The sequence below is a fragment of the Aquarana catesbeiana genome, linkage group LG01 (genome assembly GCF_042186555.1).
Source record: "Aquarana catesbeiana isolate 2022-GZ linkage group LG01, ASM4218655v1, whole genome shotgun sequence".
Lineage (NCBI taxonomy): Eukaryota > Metazoa > Chordata > Amphibia > Anura > Ranidae > Aquarana > Aquarana catesbeiana.
The window spans coordinates 358293305-358313571 of record NC_133324.1 but is presented as its reverse complement, the minus strand read 5'-3'; the positions used below and the strand labels follow the sequence as shown (position 1 = coordinate 358313571).

Below are 20267 nucleotides of genomic sequence, written 5' to 3'. Positions count from 1 at the left end.
AGTCAGCAATATGATATACCCCATACGTTTTTTGTATAAACATTTAAAATTAAGACATATGGTCCAGGTCCAATCTGGTCGGCAAGATCCTAAAGTATCATTAATAGGAATATTGCGATCACAAGGACCGAAAGGTTTAATATCTGTATTGTACTCTCAACTGTTGTGGGCTAAGTTGTGTGGTACTCCACTTAAAATAAGACATAAGTAGCGGGGTGTCCTCCCTACTGTGATGGAGGAGAAATGGAATAAGATCTGCTCCTCACATTTGGGAGTTTCTCCCGCTATTAATAATAAACTAATCCAGCTGTATATTATACAAACATATCTCACTCCACAAAGATTGTATAGGATTGGGACAAATTACCTCATCGGATTGTATAAGATGTCATCAGCCTGAGGCAGACTTTGTACATTTGATGTGGGATTGTCCTGAAATTGCTGAATATTGGAAACAGGTAAAAGATAAACTATCTTTTATTACCCGCAGACAAGTGCCATATACACTAGAAGTATGTTTATTAGGATTATCGGATGTGGAAGAATGACCAAAGTATAGCAGGTTTATGCTATATGAAACATTATTCTTAGCACGTAAACAAATAGCTTTAAGATGAATGCAATTATTAGCTCCATCAACAGACCAATGCATCAGAGCAGATAATCAGATATTACCGTATGAACATAGAGAGGCATTGAAAGGCTTATTATAAAATATGGGATATGTGGTGCAACTCCCCTGTGTCTGGATATAAAGGAAACGTAAAAGTGAATTATAAGAAAAAAAAAAAAATGGAAGATAAATGTAGAGTTAATTGTTTGGAGCTTGACGTCAACCTGTGGGTGAACTGAAGGGTAATAATGTTGAAATTATATTAAGCTTGCAATGAACGATGTATGAAGGAGGAATTAGTATGGAATGATATACAGTGGCGAAAATAATTATTCGGTCCCATTCAGATTTTGTAAGTTTGCCCACTTACAAAGAAATGAAGGGTCTATAATTTTTATTATAGGTGTATTTTAAATGATAGACACAGGAAATCAACTAAAAATCCTGAAAAAAACACATGCTACAAATGTTATAAATTGAGTTGCAGTTCAGAGAGTAAAATAAGTATTTGATCCTCTACCAACCAACAATAATTAAGGCTCCCACAGACTGGCTACAGAATGTGCTCATGTGGTACACAGATTAGTCCTGTCAATTTAAGATGATGCTCCCAACGACAACTCCTTATGTGTTTTAAAAGACACCTGTCCATAGAATCTTTCTTCCATTCAAACCTCACCATCATGGGCAAGACCAAAGAGCTGTCAAAGGATGTCAGGGACAAGATTGTAGACCTGCACAAGGCTGGAATGGGCTACAAGACCATCAGCAAGAAGCTTGGTGAGAAGGAAACAACTGTTGGATCGATTATTTGTAAATGGAAGAAATACAAAAATAACCATCAATCCCCCTCAGTCTGGAGATCCATGCAATATTTCGCCTCATTGGGTAAAGATAATCATGAGAAAAGTGAGGGATCAGCCCAGAACTACATGGGGGGAGCTTGTGAATGATCTCAAGGCAGTTGGGATCAAAGTCACCAACCAAACCGTTGGTAACACAATATGCCGCCATGGATTGAAATCCTGCAGCGCCTGCAAGGTCCCCCTCCTCAACAAAATACATGTACAGGCCCGTCTGAAGTTTGCCAATGAACATCTAAATGATTCAGAGAAGGATTGGGAGAAAATGCTGTGGTCAGATGAGACCAAAATTGAGCTCTTTGGAAATAATTCGACTCACAGTGTTTGGAGGAAGAAAAATGCTGACTATGACCCCAAGAACACCATCCCTACAGTCAAGCACGGAGGTGGAAACATTATGCTTTGGGGCTGTTCTCTGCTAAAGGTACAGGCTGACTTTGCCACACTGAGGGGCCAATAGACGGGGTCATGTATTGTAAAATCTTGGATGAGAACCTGCTTTCTTCAACCAGAATACTGAAGATGGGTCGTGGATGGGTCTTCCAGCATGACAATGACCCAAAACATATCGCCAAGGCAACAAAGGAGTGGCTCAAGAAGAAGCACATCAGGGTCATGGAGTAGCCTAGCCAGTTTCCAAACATTTATCCTATAGAAAATTTATGGAGGGAGCCAAAACTTCAAGTTGCCAAGCGACAGCCAAGAAACCTTAAAGGAGTTGTAAAATCAGAAGGCTTTTACCTTAATGCATTTCATGCATTAGGGAAAAACCTTCTGTGTGTAGCAGCCTCCCCAGCACCCCCCAATTACTTACCTGAGCCCCATCTCTCTCCAGTGATGTCCACGAGTGTCTTAGCTGTTCTGGGACTCTCCTCCTGATTGGCTGAGACACAGCAGCGGCGCCATTGGCTCCCGCGGCTGTCAAAGTCAGTTAGCCAATCAGGAGAGAGAGAGGGTGTGGGGTCGGGGCTCCGTGTCTGAATGGACACAGGTAGCGATGACTCGGCTCGGGTGCCCCCTATAGCAAGCTGCTTGCTGTGGGGGCACTGAACAGGAGGGAGGGGCCAGGATCACATCCCGAGAAGGGGAGGATCCAGGCTGCTCTGTGCAAAAACATTGCAACAGAGCAAGTATGACATGTCTGTTTTTGTTTTTTAAACGAGACTTTACAATCACTTTAAGGATTTAAGGAATATATCTGTAAAGTAGAGTGTAGCAAAAACCCTCCTGAGATGTGTGCAAACCTGGTCACCAACTACAAGAAACATCTTACCTTTATGCTTGGCAACAAGGGTTTCTCCACCAAGTACTAAGTCATGTTTTGCTTGGGGATCAAATACTTATTTTACTCACTCATTTGTAACTCAATTTATAATATTTGTATCATGTTTTTTTCTTGATTTTTGGGGAATATTCTGTCTCTATCATTTAAAGTACACCTATGATGAAAATTTTAGACCTTTCATTTCATTGTAAGTGGGCAAACTTAAAAAATATGCAGGGGATCAAATATATATTTCTAATATACAGTGGGGAAAATAATTATGTATATACTTTACTGAAATCTTATGTAATAAAAAGTTTATAAAAAAATAATATAAATAAGATGATATTGTATCCAGCACATTGTAAGCGCATTACTGACTTTTTATTAGGCACACTGTATGTGTATTTAATACAGGAGCTTAGTGTACTCGTCTGTTCCTTGTAAAGGTAGCGGTGACATCATCGAGAGAGAGAACTGTGGAAGGTGCCTGACCACTATAGGCTGCCTGCAGAAAACTACAAGAGGGGCAGATACCTGTCACCCCGTACAAGGACAGAGCAGCAGTGACTGATCTGTATTACAGGACACTTCTGCACAGGGCCAAAGTGTAGGAGTGGTTTCATAAAGGATTAGTCCACAGTTCTGGAAGCTATACACACAGGACAAGAAAATTCAAGTGAGAATACACATGGCCCTTGTATTTACACTATATAAAGTAATGTTGCTTTATCATGCATGGTACATTTTTGTAAACACAGCATATCTTCTTTTTTTTTTGCTGCATTTAAAATGTTTCTGGCCCTGCTCAGCAGGAAAGGCAAATGAAATGTTAATGTATGGTAAGTACACTGTATTGTGGATGAATCTTAACCACTTCAGCCCCAGAGGGATTTACTCTCTTCCTCACCAAGCCCTTGTTTGCAATACGGCACCGCGTCACTTTGACAACTGCACGGTCGTGCGATGCTGTACCTAAACAAAATTTACGTCCTTTTTTTCCCCACAAATAGAGCTTTCTTTTAGTGGTATTTGATCATCTCTGCAGTTTTTATTTTTTGCGCTATAAACAAAAAAAGAGGAACAATTTTGAAAAAAAAAAAAGCAATATTTTTTACTATAATAAATATCCCCCCAAAAATATAAAAAAAAAACAAATTTCTTCCTCGGTTTAGGCCAATATGTATTCTACATATTTTTGGTTAAAAAAAAAAAAAAAAAATCGCAATAAGCGCATATTGATTGGTTGGTGCAAAAGTTATCACGTCTACAAAATAGGGGATAGATTTATGGCAATTTTATTATATATATTTTTTTATTAGTAATGGCGGCGATCTGCAATTTTGATCGTGACTGCAACATTGCGGCGGACAGATCGGACACTTTTCACACTATTTTGGGACCATTGACATTTGTACAGCTATCAGTGCTATAAAAATGCACGGATTACTGTGTAAATGTCACTGGCAGAGAAGGGGTTAAACACTAGGGGCGATTAAAGGGTTAAGTGTGTTCCCTCAGTGTGTTATAACTGTAGGGGGGGTGGGCTCACTAGAACATGACAGATCATTGCTCCTGAGCATTTCCCTGTCATGTTGCTATGCAGAACACGGAAATGTCTTGTTTACATAGGCATCTCCCCATTCTGCCTCTCCATGCTACAATCTGGGGCCACCGGCGGACATCGAGTCCGCGGGACCCGCGAGCACGCTCCTGCGGAGTATGCGTGCTCAATAGCCACCGATGACGGAGTGACATACAGGTACGTGGTTTTGCGTACGTGCCATTCTGCCAACGTATATCGGCGTGAGCCTGTCGGCAAACGGTTAGTAATCCACAGCTGAGGAAAAAAAAAAAATTCCCCTGCAAGGCAATGTCATAATTTGCTAATATGCATCGCATACTAGCACATTATGAGAGACTTACCTTTAAACAAAGACCTCCAGCGCCACGCTGTCACCGCTGACAGGGCTTGCATCTTCACCTGAACTTCCTTCCGGGTTCACGTCCTCCGGCTACATGAGTGGTCGAAAACGCAATGACATTACTCCCACGCATGCGCGCAGGAGCCGCTGTTTAAGGCGCGGGCTCTAAAGGTCCAGTGTTTCCTCAGATTAGGTGACCAGTCAGATTTTGTGACGGAAGTGACGTTCCTTCGCTGCCATCTTGCAACACCCCGCACTCGTCCACAGTAAGGATACAGTGAGAAGGCGGCAGGTGGACTTCTGGTTACATCCACCGGAGTCTTGCATTTCACACTTATTTTTAACAGTAAACTGCGCTTATATAGTGAAATTCAGTATTTAGAAATCGGTCAAACTGTTTTGATGTTGATTTTTCAAAGCAGCGGTGTTCTGTCATATTGGCAAACCTGTGAGATCAGCAGGCGTGCCGCTGCTTTTTAAATTCAACATTAAACAGTCAGACGGATTTTTAAATCCTGTATTTCACTATACAAGTGTGAAATTCATGACTCCAGTGGGTGTAAAAAGATGTCTGCTTGCCGCCTTCTCACTGTATCCTTACACGAGTGCAGAATGTAGCAAGATGGCGGCGACGGAACATCACCGTTACAAAATCTGACAAAACACTGACACAATAAGCCGGACCTTCAGAGCGCATGATCTCACCGGCTGCATGCACTCTGAATATCTCCCAAACAATGCAAGTTTAGGAGATATTCACAGTGCCTACAGGTAAGCCTTATCATAGGCTTACCTGTAGGCATAAGTGGTAAAACAGCATTTACTACCACTTTAAAGGCATTCCATTTTTACATGAAAAGCATAAAAACACTATCTTGGGGCTGCATTTGAGTTGTTTCCAAGTGTGATACCCCTATACACAAACCATCAATTTTATTAAAAAAATCCCCTTTGCATTTTAACCTGATTTGATTCTAAGGCTCCATTGAGATGGAAGTTGACACTTGTTCTGAGTGTGGGCCACATTTGTTATTGTGTCTGCATCCACCCTGAGCTGAGAGCAGGCAGCCTATTGAGGTGGATGAAGATACAGCAGCTGCATGTCAAAATTTCACGTGTGTCGGAGCGGGTGCATGGATCCAACACAGTGTTCATTCAGATTCCCTCCTCCACTCCTGCAAGCATGTCAAATTTTAGCATGTGGATGGGTCTGGCTGCGTCTGCACCCATCTCTTTAGGCTGTCTGCGCACAGCTTGGGTTGGGTGTAGACGCAATAACAAACACATTAACAAAACAGGTGTCAAAAATTGTCTAAGTGAAGACAGTTTATCTTCTTTACAACCATGGCAATAATAATGTTCCAGAATTCCGATCATCCTGCACATGACTGGTTAAACTGTTTCCCCTCCCATGCTATCAAGCTTTCTAAAACCCTTAGGCTAACTGTACACATTACAATCTGACCATACAATCAACTTTAGAACTACCAAAACTATGTAATATGCGAACCTACCTATCCTATCCAATCAATTTGTATACCATCAGGCAGACCCTAGGCATTACATGCTAGTTGGGAGATCTAACTAGAAATTGATCTAAAAAAAAAGTCAGCAAAAGAAAGCACACAGCTTCAGGCAAACTATGGGTGCGAACAAGTCCCAGGTGCAGACCCTGGCTCACCACCGTCCACAGCAGATATGAAGAAGAAAACGAAGTGGTCACACACTGGAGCCAAACAAATGCTTGATAGAAAACCTTTATTGGCAGATGCCAGACACTGGTACAAGAATCATAGTTAACGCGTTTCACACGGGTATATCGTGCTTGTTCGATATACCCGTGTGAAACGTGTTAACTACGATTCCTGTACCAGTGTCTGGCATCTGCCAATAAAGGTTTTCTATCAAGCATTTGTTTGGCTCCAGTGTGTGACCACTTCGTTTTCTTCTTCATCGAGCTAAATAAAGATTGCACAATCAGATTGCAACACTTGTAGTGAGCTTTACAATGAATATTCACCTTGAACTTATTTTCCAAGAAAATGTAGACTGTAAACACGAGTCAAAAAATAAAAGTATTTTCAAGCTGTTATAGTGAACATTACCTACCTGTAAATCCTTACTGCTGTAGCCAGTCCTTCAGTCTATCAGGGGCCCCACCTTTATATACCTGCTTTAAAGTATATATAAACTCAAGAACTAAAATGTCATCTATTTCGCCATACCAGTCCTAACAAAAAAAAAAAAAAAAAAGAAAACTAATGCAGAGTGATAAACTGCAATATGTTATATTTTGAGTTTGAGTTAGTTTTGAGTTTAGATAAACTTTAATCTGAATATGTTACCAAAATTTTACAATCTGCCCACTCTCTGACGGGTGTCTGTCTGAAAGAAATCCTCAACACCCCTGTACCTGGAAGGGACAAAGCTTTGGTTCGGTAATGGTAATGTTGCTGGCCGAGGCTGCCACATACATATGTAACAATCAGGATTGGATTGGGCGAGCAATGGTTTTTTCCTGCATTAATTTCTTACACTACTGGATGAGTGATATCCCATGCGTATGTCAAGCCAATCTGGATAGCAGTAAAAGTGAGACAGAAATTCTAGTCATTATGCACTCTATATAAAACAATTTTTGTCTTCACATACAGTACACCTTAATGAACCTTGATTAACATATGGAGGTGGTTAGAAGAGGATAAGGTCACTGCCAACGACTTGCTACCTTCTACAAGTAACTACAGACCACACAGCTGAGACAAATGTCAGGTAATATCTAAGCGTATTCCTTCTCATTTGTCTGGTTCTTTCAAACTTAGGATTCATTCACACTGGCACTTCCCAGATCAATTCTCCTGCATTTAGAAAGGCTAAACAACTTTTATGCCTCCCAGATCATCTTTTCCTGCAGGTAAATATTCAGACTGAATGGCACCGTTGCCAATCATTACATGCATTTATGCGTGTTAGAAATGTCCTCTAAATGCATATGATTGATCAACTTGGGTACACCAGCATGTTGGATTTTTTCACATATGTTTACGGTAACCATTGTATTCTGCCAGCAGGGAATGCGCACCATGCTCTCTGCTGACAGAATACAATAGTAAATCCAGCATCAATCACGATGAACACCGCCAGTCCACACCCAACAAAGGCCCCCGCCCTCTTACAGTTCTTAAATAATGAAGGGCTGGGGCCAGTCTATGAGGTTGCGGGGTGACCCCACCCCCTCGTGATGTTATTGAGGTGATGACATCACAAGGGGGCGGGATCACCCAGAAACAATATCAGCTGGGCCTGCAGCTTAGTTATTTAAGAAGTGTCAGCTGGTGGAGCTGTCAGACAGGGGGAGCCTTCATCAGGTGTGGACCTCTTTTTTTTTTTTTCTGGGTCAGCAGCGGCATTAATCATGATTGACCCTGGATTTACTTAGGGGGATTGTTTTTGTTAATTAAGAAACTGTCAAAAACTGTCTGTTTTTATTTATTTCTGCCACTTTTATGGTGAATGAGTAGGGGTACAATGTACCTCTACTCATTCACATGGGGGGGGCAGGATCTGCCGACCCCCCCTTGTCAAAGGGTGCTTCCAGATTCCAATAAGCCCCCCACCTGCAGACCCCCACAACCACTGCCAGGGTTGTGGGGAAGAGGCCCTTGTCCCTATCTTGCTTTGGGCCCCATGTGGCCCAGTATAGTTCATAAGAGGGAAGGAGGGGGGCGCTCGCTTGTGCCCCACCCCTTTCCTGACCTGCATACCTCAGAGAAGGGTCTGGTATGGATTTTGGGGGGACCCCATGCTGTTTGTTTTTCAGCGTGGGGTTCCCCTTAAAATCCATACCACAGCCGAAGGGCCTGGTATGGATAGGGTGGGGGAACCCCATGCATTCTTTTGTTTAGATTGAGCCGTCAGTGGGGAAACCCGCTGACAGCTGATGAGTCATTGGTTCTTAAGGACGCGGCAGCCGGCTCGCTCCTTAACAACCAGCTATTCTTCACACAGAATTAGGATCGGTCGATACATTTTTGGCTGATTGGAATTTGAATCATTCTGAAAATTTGGAATTCGTCAGAAAATTTATAAACGGAACTAACAATGGATTCTTAAACAAATCTACAAAACAACAAAAATTTTTAACTTAACAAATTTAACCAAAACTAAAACACATTTTTCTGATCTGTACATGTCTAGTGACAAAGAGAAAGAAAACAAGAGCTTGCAAAAGCATCTATACACAGGCATTATTAAACTGGATAGCAAGAAGAACGGCATATTTTACTTTAATGTGTTCACATTAAAAATAAGTACATTCATCTGTACCGTACCATGTGTTCTGTATAGAGGACACCTGGGGTTTACTCACCAGTGGCATGACAGAACAGGTGAAGGGTTCCATGGACATGAACAATCTGGCCCTGATCACTTAGGAAAGGAGGAAGCAATTTGAGAACATCTGTGTCAGCAATAGACAGGACTTCAGGCTGCATGCTGGATAGTGAAGGATGTATATCTGAAGCCATAGAGGACACAAAGGAAGTGGCAGAAGAAGGAAAGGGTATGGGAGATGAGGCTGTGTGACAGACAAAGACACAAGAGAAAGAAAGAAAGAGGGAACTAAGAAAGATCAAAGAAAGTAAAAAGGATGCACAACACTACTAAAAATAAAGTTCATGCACTGAACAAAAGTTTGAAATAAGAATGATAACAGGCAAGTGTACATGGGCCAAAAAATAACAAAACAGTAAATTAAAATTCTTAGAATAAAATTATACTTTAATATTAGGGTATCATGAATTTACATTTTTTACAGAACAGTTTTAGAAAAATAAACTTATTTTCAAAGTATAAACAGCAAGAATCACAGTGTGTTTTTTTTCCTTTGTTTACAGCTAAACAATATAATACACTGAAAGAATCCACTTCAATGAGTTTACTGAACATGCTTTCCAGTCCGAATAGCATGTGGATTCTGCAGGTAAATAGTCTCAGTCTCTTAGTCCGCAGTTTCCCTCCAGTGTTTTCACAGGTAGGACCAAAAGTCACTGTAGAAAGTCTTATTTTTCCCTTATAGTCCATAGAAATGTCAGCTGGTGCTTCCATTTAAGTATTACCAGCGCATAATACAGGGATTTTGGAAATGCCTAAAATACTTCCTGTTCCATTATACACAATCTGTTTTGCTGTGTACTGGAATTATTTGCATCTTTCCCAGTGTCAGTAGTTAAGTCCACATTCCAGTTCCTATTGTGACGCGTAACAAGTAAAAACAACTCAGACAGATCACTGCCCTTTCCCTCACTCCATCACTCTAATACCCAAAAGGTTGCAAGGATAACAGTTTTGTTTTACAGTATGAAAAGTAGGACAGCAAAGGTTGTATTCCCTGAGAAAGTAATTCAACTGAAGAAACTGAACTGAAAAGATCCATCCCAAAGCTGCAGGCAAATTAACATAGACTATATATACAGTATTACAAATTTTGTTCTGGAAGTTTCATCTTCAAGTACGAATGAGAATAGCTGTACCCCATGTGGGCAAAGTACCAGATACTTACCAATTTGATAATAATAATAATAATAATAATAAAAAAAAAAAAAAAAAAAATAACTTCCAATTTGGAATTAAATTTATAACGTGAAAGAACTTGGTCGGTCTTGTGCAAAGAAAGAAACACAAACTAAAGAGGAATGTAAAAAAAATGGAAAAGATATACAAACAATTCATTTAGGTAAAAACAAGAAACAATAACTATATATCCTTTTATGAAATGGAGTGAAGCAGAACAGCTGGCTGCCAAGTAGCCCTATTACCTCCGGCTCAGTATACATATTACTTGAAATGAAAGCATTGGTTTCAATCACCGTCTGAGTCGGCGTATTTTATTTCACATTTGACATCAAATGGTTGGTCCGTCTCCTTTTCCTCTGTTGTCTCATCTTCTTTATGAGTGATGTTGCCATTACCACATTCTGCATCCGTCTCATAGCCAGTGTCTGGAGGTGCTTTAACTGTCCCGCTAGTCTGGTTCTCAGTACACCCTTTTTCCACCAAGGTTTCCTTCAAACCCTGCTCACAATCTTTCAAGCTTGGAGGACTTTTCTTTTTGCTAGACAGCACAGCAGAGCGGTATTTCAGACAAGTGTCAGGAAGGAACCCTTTGTAGCAATTGTAGGTCAACAAGATGAAGAAAAGTAAAAAGAATACTATGACCAGAATTATGAGAAGAGAGCTGTCATTGTTTTTGGTCAAGTACAAGGCCTTTTCCACATTAGGAAGGGAGCTGAATACCTCTTGTGACACATAGACTGTTGGTGTTGTCATTTTGTTGTTTAGATACGTCACACCCCCAACAGATGTAGTTACTATTGGAGTAGTTGATGTAGATGTAGACGTAGACATTTTGGTGGTTTTCTCGTTTTTCACCTTATACAGTCTAGTGGCTTCCATTATTGCTTCCATCCATGTTGGCGGTGGAGTTGTGCTGGTCATGGGAGGCGGTGTCTTCTCAATCTCTAGAACGTGTTTGATCACCAACTGGGAAACAACATTATTCATTACAAGCTCTTGTGACCAACACTTGTAAATGCCTGCGTCGGACTCCGTCACATTGAGTATGATTAGAGCATTGCTCACTATATATTTGGGAGGGGCCATGCTAAAGCTTTCATTATTGAATGTCCACACGACTGAAGCCAGATTAGACTTGTAAGAACATTTCATCTCTATTGTGCTTCCTGCCTTGACAGTGTATTGCTTACTTTCCTGGATCCCTTTATCAGCTGAATCTAAAAAAGTGGGGCATACATCAACAGTGATTTTCTTATATTACGCTACAGCTAAAATCAATTAAAACAAAATTGTTTAACCAACTGTACAAAAGCAAGTCTTGCATATAGTGGCTAGTGTATGTGTAATATATAAAGTGTAACACAGCGATTTTGACTGGGTTTGAAGCAAATCTATATTGTGCTAAGGCTTAACATACTGTATACAGTATGTTGCTAGAAGTGGGCTTTTTAGAGTGGTATTAAAGGTTTGGCTTAAAAAAAACCCCCCAAAAAACAAAAAACCAAACATGTTATACTTACCTGCTCGGTGCAATGGTTTTGAACAGAGCAGCCCCAATCCTCCTTCTCGGGTCCCCCACCAGTCCTTCTGGCTCCTCCTTGACCAGTGCCCCCAACCGCAAGCCACTTGCTATGGGGGCACTAGTGCATGCTCGCTCCCAAGCCCTGCTCTACGCGTCCATAAGACACAGAGATGCGGCTCGGCCCCGTTCCCTGCTCTCTCCTCAATGGCTGTGATTAAGAACAGTGAGAGCCAACGACTCCCACTGCTGTCTCAGCCAATGACGAGAAGGAATCCTGGGACAGCCAAGGCTCCTGTGCACATCGCTGGATTGAGGTGGGGCTCAGGTGAGTATTGGAAGGGCCGTGGGGGGAGCAGCACACAGAAGGTTTTTTACCTTCATGCACAGAATGTAAAAAATCTTCAGCCTTTACAACCACTTTAAAACTTCACGAGTAGACCATTAAATAAAAAGTCAGACTGAATTAATAGAGGCGCCCAAGGAACCATCATGACTTTACAAATCTGTAAGAATTCTCATTTATTCAAAATAACATGACAAAACTTACCTGGGCATTTAGAAGAATCACCACTTAGAGACTGAATCAAGGATCTGTGGTAAAATAAAAAAAGAATTTATATATAAAGTTCAGGTTCACAGTCCCATATTCGTAAAAATACAGCCATGCCAGAATTTCTCATCCTGCAATAGTAATATGTTTTTGTGATCCCTAAATACCCAATACAAAAATATATTGCAGCATATAGTCCTCCGATGTGGTGGCCGCATTCGTTTTCTATTTTTAGCTAAGAACATTTTCAGCAAATACAGAAAATAAACTATTTTACACACCTAGCTGCGTCCTGCAACATCGCTCTGCACTGCCCGGGCAACACTTCCCTGGCGAGCTCTGTCGATGGTACATATCTCTTCTAGATGCTACTCTGCAACACCCAGACACGCTTCCCTGGCGAACTGTGCTAATTAACTCCGCAGGACGTTTCCTGAGAGGATACCCATACATTGCAGGATGTTGTGTCCTTTTACTAATTGCATGCAAGTGCGTATTGTTTATTATTCTCATGTTCTAATAGAATCTGCACTTAAATGGGGCGGCCTCTCTCTCTTTTTTTAATTTTATTTCAGCACATGAGTACAGAGGCTTATCCAATCAGAGGCGCTGCAGCCATCACAGAAGTGATTGTACAGGGTTACTACATTTTTATTGGGCCCTCCTTGTAGATTTTATTGGACTAATATCCACTCTTCCTTCCTTTTCTCCTCATTTCCCTCCCCCTCCTAACTCAGTTCCTTTGCGCCATAAACTGTTGATCACTATTGATCCTGCCAAAAATTCAGTGTCCTTGTCATTTCCTGTAAGCCACACCAAAGATTATCTTCCTCCCTAGCTATCTTCTGTAATCTACCAATTATACTGCCCTCCATAGAATAAAGATGGAGATATGGACATTCTTAGAGTCTATATCCGGAGAGCAGCCTAGGGTGACAACCATGGTTCCCTTCATAGATACAGTGGAGGACTGATGTAGCCACCCAAGAACAGGAAGTGTGCCATTTGCAGGATTGCCAGGTGAAAATAAAGCAATAGAAGCATTAGGCCCATTTCACACGATCAGACCAATTGGGTCTGCCTGTCCGTTTTTCCAGGTGAACCTGATTGGGCCACCCATTGTCCTCTATGGGGAGGCGGATGTCAGTGGATATGTGTCCGCTGACATCTGATCCAACAAAATCTGCTGAAAAGATGTATGGTGATACATTCGCCATCTGTCCAGCGGGTTGGATCAGATGAAAACGGACAGGCTGTTTTTATCCGATCTCCCCATAAAGGAAGGCGGGACTCTGACAGGTCCGTCTCTGCACAGTGGGCGGAGATGGACCTGTCATCCGCCTGGTCAGCGGGGATCAGCAGAGCGATACCCCACTAAGCAAGTGGAGTCCATCAAAATGGATCCGCCCCATGTGAAAGGTGCCTAAGGCTCCATACACACTATAAGCCATGGGTGCTCAACCTGTGGCCCTCCATCTGATGCAAAACTATAAGTCCCATCATGCCTCTGCCTGTGGGAGTCATGCTTGTACCTGTCAGCCTTGCAATGCGTCATGGGACTTGTAGTTTGCAACAGCTGGAGGGCCACAGGTTGAGCACCCATGCTATAAGCTTAAAAAAAAAAAAAGGCCAGAAAAACGCTGGATGAAAAACGCTTATAATAGCATTTTTGTGCCACCTTTTAGCAGCAGTTAGGAGCATTCGGCATTTTTTCTGCCAGCAAATCATTCCCAAAAATGCAAAAAAAGATAAAATTAAAAAAAAAAAAAAAAGCTTTTTTTTTCTGGTCCTAGAAGCTGAAACTTCAAAAACGCTTCTAGACTACAATAGTGTGCATGGACACATAGGATAACACTATTTGCTTCTAGAAGCAAAAAGCAAATGCTCAAAAGTTGCTGCTAGGAGCGTTTAAGCAAGTGTGGACTGATAATCGGCAATATATTATATTTTTGGTTTTGGGTTAAAATACACTTGAAATGTTTGTTTTAAACTTTTTTGCGACTAATACCATTTTTCAAATTTTCACTTTAGCACTCCGATGTAGTAATCCTTCAGTACAGGTCACTAACAGGCTAGATTCTCTGTATAGATAAATGTAAGCCAATCACGTGTAACTTCAAACACTCAAAAGATAACCAAAGAATCAATTGCACTGCCCTTCTGACTAGAATGATTGCCCAAGTTAGCCAACACTCCTCCCAATATTGGGCTGAAATGTATCACATAACAGAGTGGGACTGTGGGTTAACTTTGATTATACACGTTATAATTGCACGTCTGGAAGAAAGCTTCTCGGCTATTCTCCCTTGTTCTGTGTTATGAAAAAAGAAGAAGAATCTAGTGCTACATATACAGCTTATTGCATCGTACCATGTTAGGTACAGAAAATGCCATCTATGATCAGACTCAAAGACTTATAATCTCTATGGCCAGCTCCAGGTTGTGACTTCCAGTAAGCTTACCATACAGATACCCTTATTGCTAAAAAGTACTTTCTGTGTAAAAATACAATTTTACATGTATGTTGGCTTTTAATGGTTTCCTCAATATTTTACACACCAGGGTTTAGATTTTGCAGGTTAATCTACGCCAACATGCATTTAGCTACTACAAACGTGTAACCATCCCCAAAGCAAGGCTGGTGTAGTGTAAATGATTTACAAAGGAAGAAAAGAGAAGGATGAATTATGTACCTGTCAGTGTCAGCCTCCAGAAGGATTTCAACACAGGAATTTTTGACTGGGTGCCAAGCACAATAGGGATCCCTGGTCAGCACACACTCTGCACAGGAGGTGAACTTCTCACAGAAAGCAATGGGAGACTGAACCACTTCAACACTGGAGCCAGCATAGATGTACCTCTTGTTCTGCAACAAAATCATTACATAAAGGAAGTTCTAGTTACAGCAGAAATGGGTAAACTGTCAATGCAAATGCAGTAATTATGCTGGCGATAAGATTTACCCCCCCTTCATGACCAGGTCATTGCGATACAGCACTGACAATTGCGCGGTCATGAAATGCTGTACCCAAACAAAATTTATATCATTTTTTTCCCACAAATAGAACTTTCTTTTGACGTATTTGATCACCACTGGAATTTTTATTTTTTGCGCTACAAACAAAACACAAAAAAAACCTGAAATTTTGGGAAAAATTTTTTTTTTACTGTTTGCTATAAAACATAAAAATAAAAAAAATCTTTATAAATTTAAGCCAATATGTTTTCTGCTACATGTTTTTGGTAAAAAAAATCCCAATAAACGTAGATTGATTGGTTTGTGCAAATGTTATAGCGTCAAACTGCAGTATATACTGGAATATTTTTTTTTTTTTTTTATACTAGTAATGGTGGCGACCACTGACTTAAATCGGGACTGCGATAGCCTGGCAGACAATCTGACACTAACAGACACACTGTGGGAAACAGTGACACTAATACAGTTATCAGTGCTTAAAATATACACGGTCACTGTAGTAATGACACTGGCTGGGAAAGGGTAACATCTAGGGTGATCAAAGGGTTAAATGTGTGCCTAACCAGTGTTTGCATATTTACTGTGAGGTGCTTTCACTAAGGGATGTGCTGGTTTTTATTCCCTGCTTTGCAGGAAAACAAAAAAACTGCACATCCCTTCTGACAGGACTGAGCTCTGTATTATTTACATACACAGAGCTCTGTCCTGTCTCCCTCCTCGCTGATCAGCAGGTGCCGATGGTCATTTATTGGCCAGCACCCACTGATCGGCTTGTGCTGTGACTAATCACAGGACAGTCGGGGGCGCTGGCGGCGTGCGTCCCCTACCTGGAAAAGAATCACATACTATTATTATACAGGATTTAGATAGCGTCAACAGTTTGCACAGCGCTTTACAATAAATGTTTATATATTTATTTATTTATTTCAGGTACTTATATAGCATCGTCAATTTACGCAGGGCTTTACATATACATTGTACATTCACATCAGTCCCTACCCTCAAGGAGCTTACAATCTAAGGTCCCTAACTCACATTCATACATACTAGGGACAATTTTAGACAGGATCCAATTAACCTACCAGCATGTCTTTGGAGTGTGGGAGGAAACCCGAGTACCCGGAGGAAACCCACGCAGACACAGGGAGAACATGCAAACTCCAGGCAGGTAGTGTCGTGGTTGGGATTCGAACCAGTGACCCTTCTTACTGCTAGGCGAGAGTGCTACCCACTACACCACTGTGCCGCCCGATTCTGTGCAGTGGGACCGCATCGTAGCAGTAAAGATACAGTGCAAGGTCAGCAAGTAGCTAGACACCACAATATATGGTAGATAAACAGATACTGTGCAGTAATTGGCACCAAAAGCAATGTCATGCTAATTAAAAACAATTATTAAAGAAACTGTGAAATCATAACTCGTGATGGAAAATGCATTCAGAAGGCCTATGCTTTCAAGCATAGTAGATATTTTCCACTGCAAGTTCACTTGTCCTGCCAATTGGTGGAATGAAGGGAAATACAGTCACTGATGATGGAAAATAAACTGCTGCTGGCACCTGTGACATGCAGTATGGTTGTTGTGTGAACAGCGAGCATTGCATATGAAAAAATAAAATATCAGTGCAATAGTCCTTATATGTTAGCTTTGCTCTATGATGAAAGGTTTTCCTTGGACTACTCAATCCTGTTTGGCATTTCGGTTATTTCAGTCAGGTCACTGCTGCTATGCTTAACTCACACCACAGTGAAGAAAGAGTTAAGTGGAATGTGCATGCCCAAGGACATTTCACCTAGTGGGAGTCCATTATAAAGAGGACAAGCTGCATTCATGTTCAGTCATCCATTCTGTAAAAAGTCTTTTCTGGTGACTGAAAGTCCATTAGCTCTCTGCTGACTGTACTGTGAGTGCAATTTAGCAGTGTGTTTTAGTAAAAAGTAAGCTGTTAGTGTGTATATAGGCAAAAAAAAAAAAAGTGACTAAATTGTTACATTAGTGTTATCCTCAAAAACTCATGGAAATGCATATTGACAGCAGTTACTTTACAACTCAAAACGAGAGGTTTACCTGCTTATTGGAAAGCAGTAATGTCTGGACTGCTTGGTGATCAGAGAACAACGATATCTCCTCAATAATACGCATTTCAGCGTCACAACTTACTGCTTTGTGCAGCATACCTTTATCTAAGGAAGGAAAAAAAAAAACAAATAAATATAAAAAAAAATTGCACAAAATGCTAGTAAGATCTATTATTAAAAGATCACAACATTTGTTTTAAAAGTCAACTTCTGATGGTCATCCTTTTACCTAAGCAGTAAGGATAACTACAGAAATCAAGCAGAGCGATAAGAAAACCTGCCCCTATCACTCCTCCTGCCTTCTCCATATTAATAAACATGATGTCATGTTTGGGCAAGCATCACACAATCCCTTTTTCTGAAGGCAGTCAGGTTGCGCATGCACATCTACACCCTTGTAGGTCTATTAGGCCTCATGCACACTGGACATTTTTGCAGCTGCTTCTAGGGGTGTCAGGCATTTTGTTTTTACCTGCCTCTAAACTCCCCTACATGTTAGCCTATATGTCCATGCACACAAAGAATGTGGTAGGAGGTTTTAGAAGCAGGAAAAAAAAAAAACCCTCAGCCAGTGCGTCCGGGAGCAGCAAAGTTTTGGCAGAAAAAAAAAAACGCTTGACTCATGTAAATGAGTGTTAATTAATTTCAATGGCCAGAATAAATAATTATTCTGGCCAATTAATTAACACCCACAAGCTTGACACTTGTAAAACGATCCTAAAAGCTGGTAAAAGCTTTAGACACTTTTACAAGCGTCAGGTGTTTTTTTTTTTTTTTTCCTACCAAAACGCTGCTGCCAGGAGGAAAGGCTTCTAGGAGAGTTTGCAAAAAGTCCTGTGTGCATTAAGTCTTATGCCATGTACACACGTTCGGATTTTCCGACGGGAAATGTTGGATGTGAGCTTGTTGGCTGAAAGTCCAACCGTGTGTATGCTCCATCGAACATTTGTTGTCAAACTTTCAGCCAACAAATGTTTGCTAGCAGGTTCTCAAATTTTCCGCCAATAAAACTTTGTTGTCGGACTCTCCGATCGTGTGTACACAAGTCCGTCGCACAAAAGTTCACACATGCTCGGAAACAAGTATGAGCCGGAAGCACTCGGTCTTGTAAAACTAGCGTTCGTAATGGAGATATCCCGTATGTCTTGTACGTCACTACGTTCGTAATTGTTGGTCAACATTTGTGTGACTGTGTGTATGCAAGACAAGTTGGAGCCAAAATCCACGGTTTTATTGTCAGAAAGTCCGATCGTGTGTACGAGGCATTAGGCTCCCCAAAGACAGCCCATACAAACTGTCACAGAGGGCATATCTGATTACAGCAAGATGTACTAAAAGTAAAGCGCACAGATGTGCACACATAGAACACATGTTCACATTTGGATCTGCAGATATACATAAAACTACATGTAAGGTACCTATTAGAGCTTTTAGAATAAAGGTAAACTATTATTGCATGATTTTATTACTAAATAGTTTAAAAGGCGTATATTGCATATGTATGGATTAATATAGCTTAATTTGATAGGTATTTTTGTACGCAGCATTTGAGTTTTGGATCTGTGTCATATTTATTAAGGCTGCACAGTTGTGTAGCAGTATACTGTATGTGATAACAATTTTCTATAATCTCTATGAATATATTTACAGGATCATATCTCTTGGTTCTGCAGGAGTTTCAAGAAAACATTGTTTAGGGTGTGTTTGATGAATTCTGTACTATGCTTTACTGGAATGTGTGTGGGCCACAGATTTGAACAGATGAAGGCTTACAGGTAAATGCACATCACAAATTCTATAGAATTTTTGTTCTTAATATAACTACTAATTCAAATCACAACCACAGTTTTCCCATATAGAATATGAAAAATTCAAAAAGAAGAGAAATGTTTACTGGGTTTCCCTTTAGAAATGGTCATGGTATGGTACTGACAAGAAAGGTAGGCAATATGCACTTGTGCAGTGCTAAGACATTACTCTCACCTGTACTTAAAAACATGACATCGTAAGTATTGCCATCCAGTGCTTTGACCTGATCCACGACAATCTGAGTGTATGATACATTCTGAAGCACTAATTTAGGCTTTTTTCCTATGGGGGTGACCGACTCATCCATTAGAGGGTGATCTTTAACAAACTGTAAGGTCTTGTCCGGCAGGTTCAATGAGCTGGTGTAGTTCATGGCTTTAGCCTCATTATTGATGCACTAAATCACAAGTTTAAAGAAAAAAGTTCTTTAGAATAAACGGCATACTGTTCTGCAAATTTGAAAGACATACTTAACGAACATCATTTGGAAACAGAGGACTACAGATCCATCAAAACATTCTTAGATGCATGGACGTCAGCAGTGAGAAGTTTGCACCTTCTTCTGTCTCTTCCCTCTTCTATATTCATGGGTCCCAGATTATAGTCCAACCCGACTTCACAGCATCCATTGTGATCTCCATCACACCGGAGCTGACTCACAGCCTCAGCCCTATATTTCCCAAATATTCTATGTAGGGGGTGTCCTTTCGCTCCATTCGGGTTTCCCTGTGCTCTAGCTGTGCAGTGTTTGATGTCAGATCCCTGCCCCTACCCTTTACTGCTAGGAAATAATCTTTGATCTGTGTGTTTTAGGAGGATGTAGAGAAGAGATGGGTGCAGATAAAAAAAAGGTACAACTCACTTTTGCTCACAGAAATGAGCAAATTCTCCTAAGGCAAGTCACTTCACTGGGTATACTATATACACACACACACACACAAACTAAAATTATATATATACACACACACACAAACACACTAGAAATGGTCTTGGTATGGTACTGACAAGAAAGGTAGGCTATTTGCACCTGTGTATGTGTATATATATATATATATATATATATATATATATAAATAAAACTGGCTAGACAA

At 40.7% G+C, this 20267-nt stretch overlaps 1 protein-coding gene across 6 annotated transcripts in view; it reads right to left on the bottom strand.

The window, feature by feature from the left end:
• Positions 1–20267, bottom strand: part of SEMA4D (semaphorin 4D) — a 149339-nt gene that overhangs the window by 14486 nt on the left and 114586 nt on the right. For 3 of the 6 annotated variants that reach the window (XR_012244857.1, XM_073632947.1, XM_073632948.1), the window contains exons 12-16: positions 19351–19573; positions 17357–17472; positions 15005–15177; positions 12309–12352; positions 9035–9241 (exon numbers count right to left, since the gene is read on the bottom strand). Coding sequence is in view for 5 of the 6 variants with exons in the window: in XM_073632947.1 (XP_073489048.1) it covers positions 9035–9241; positions 12309–12352; positions 15005–15177; positions 17357–17472; positions 19351–19573 (763 nt within the window). In the remaining variant the exon portion in view is untranslated. Of the gene's footprint in view, positions 1–9034; positions 9242–9417; positions 11457–12308; positions 12353–15004; positions 15178–17356; positions 17473–19350; positions 19574–20267 lie in introns of those variants that run through there. The other 3 variants (XM_073632944.1, XM_073632945.1, XM_073632946.1) reach the window with 1 other exon arrangement.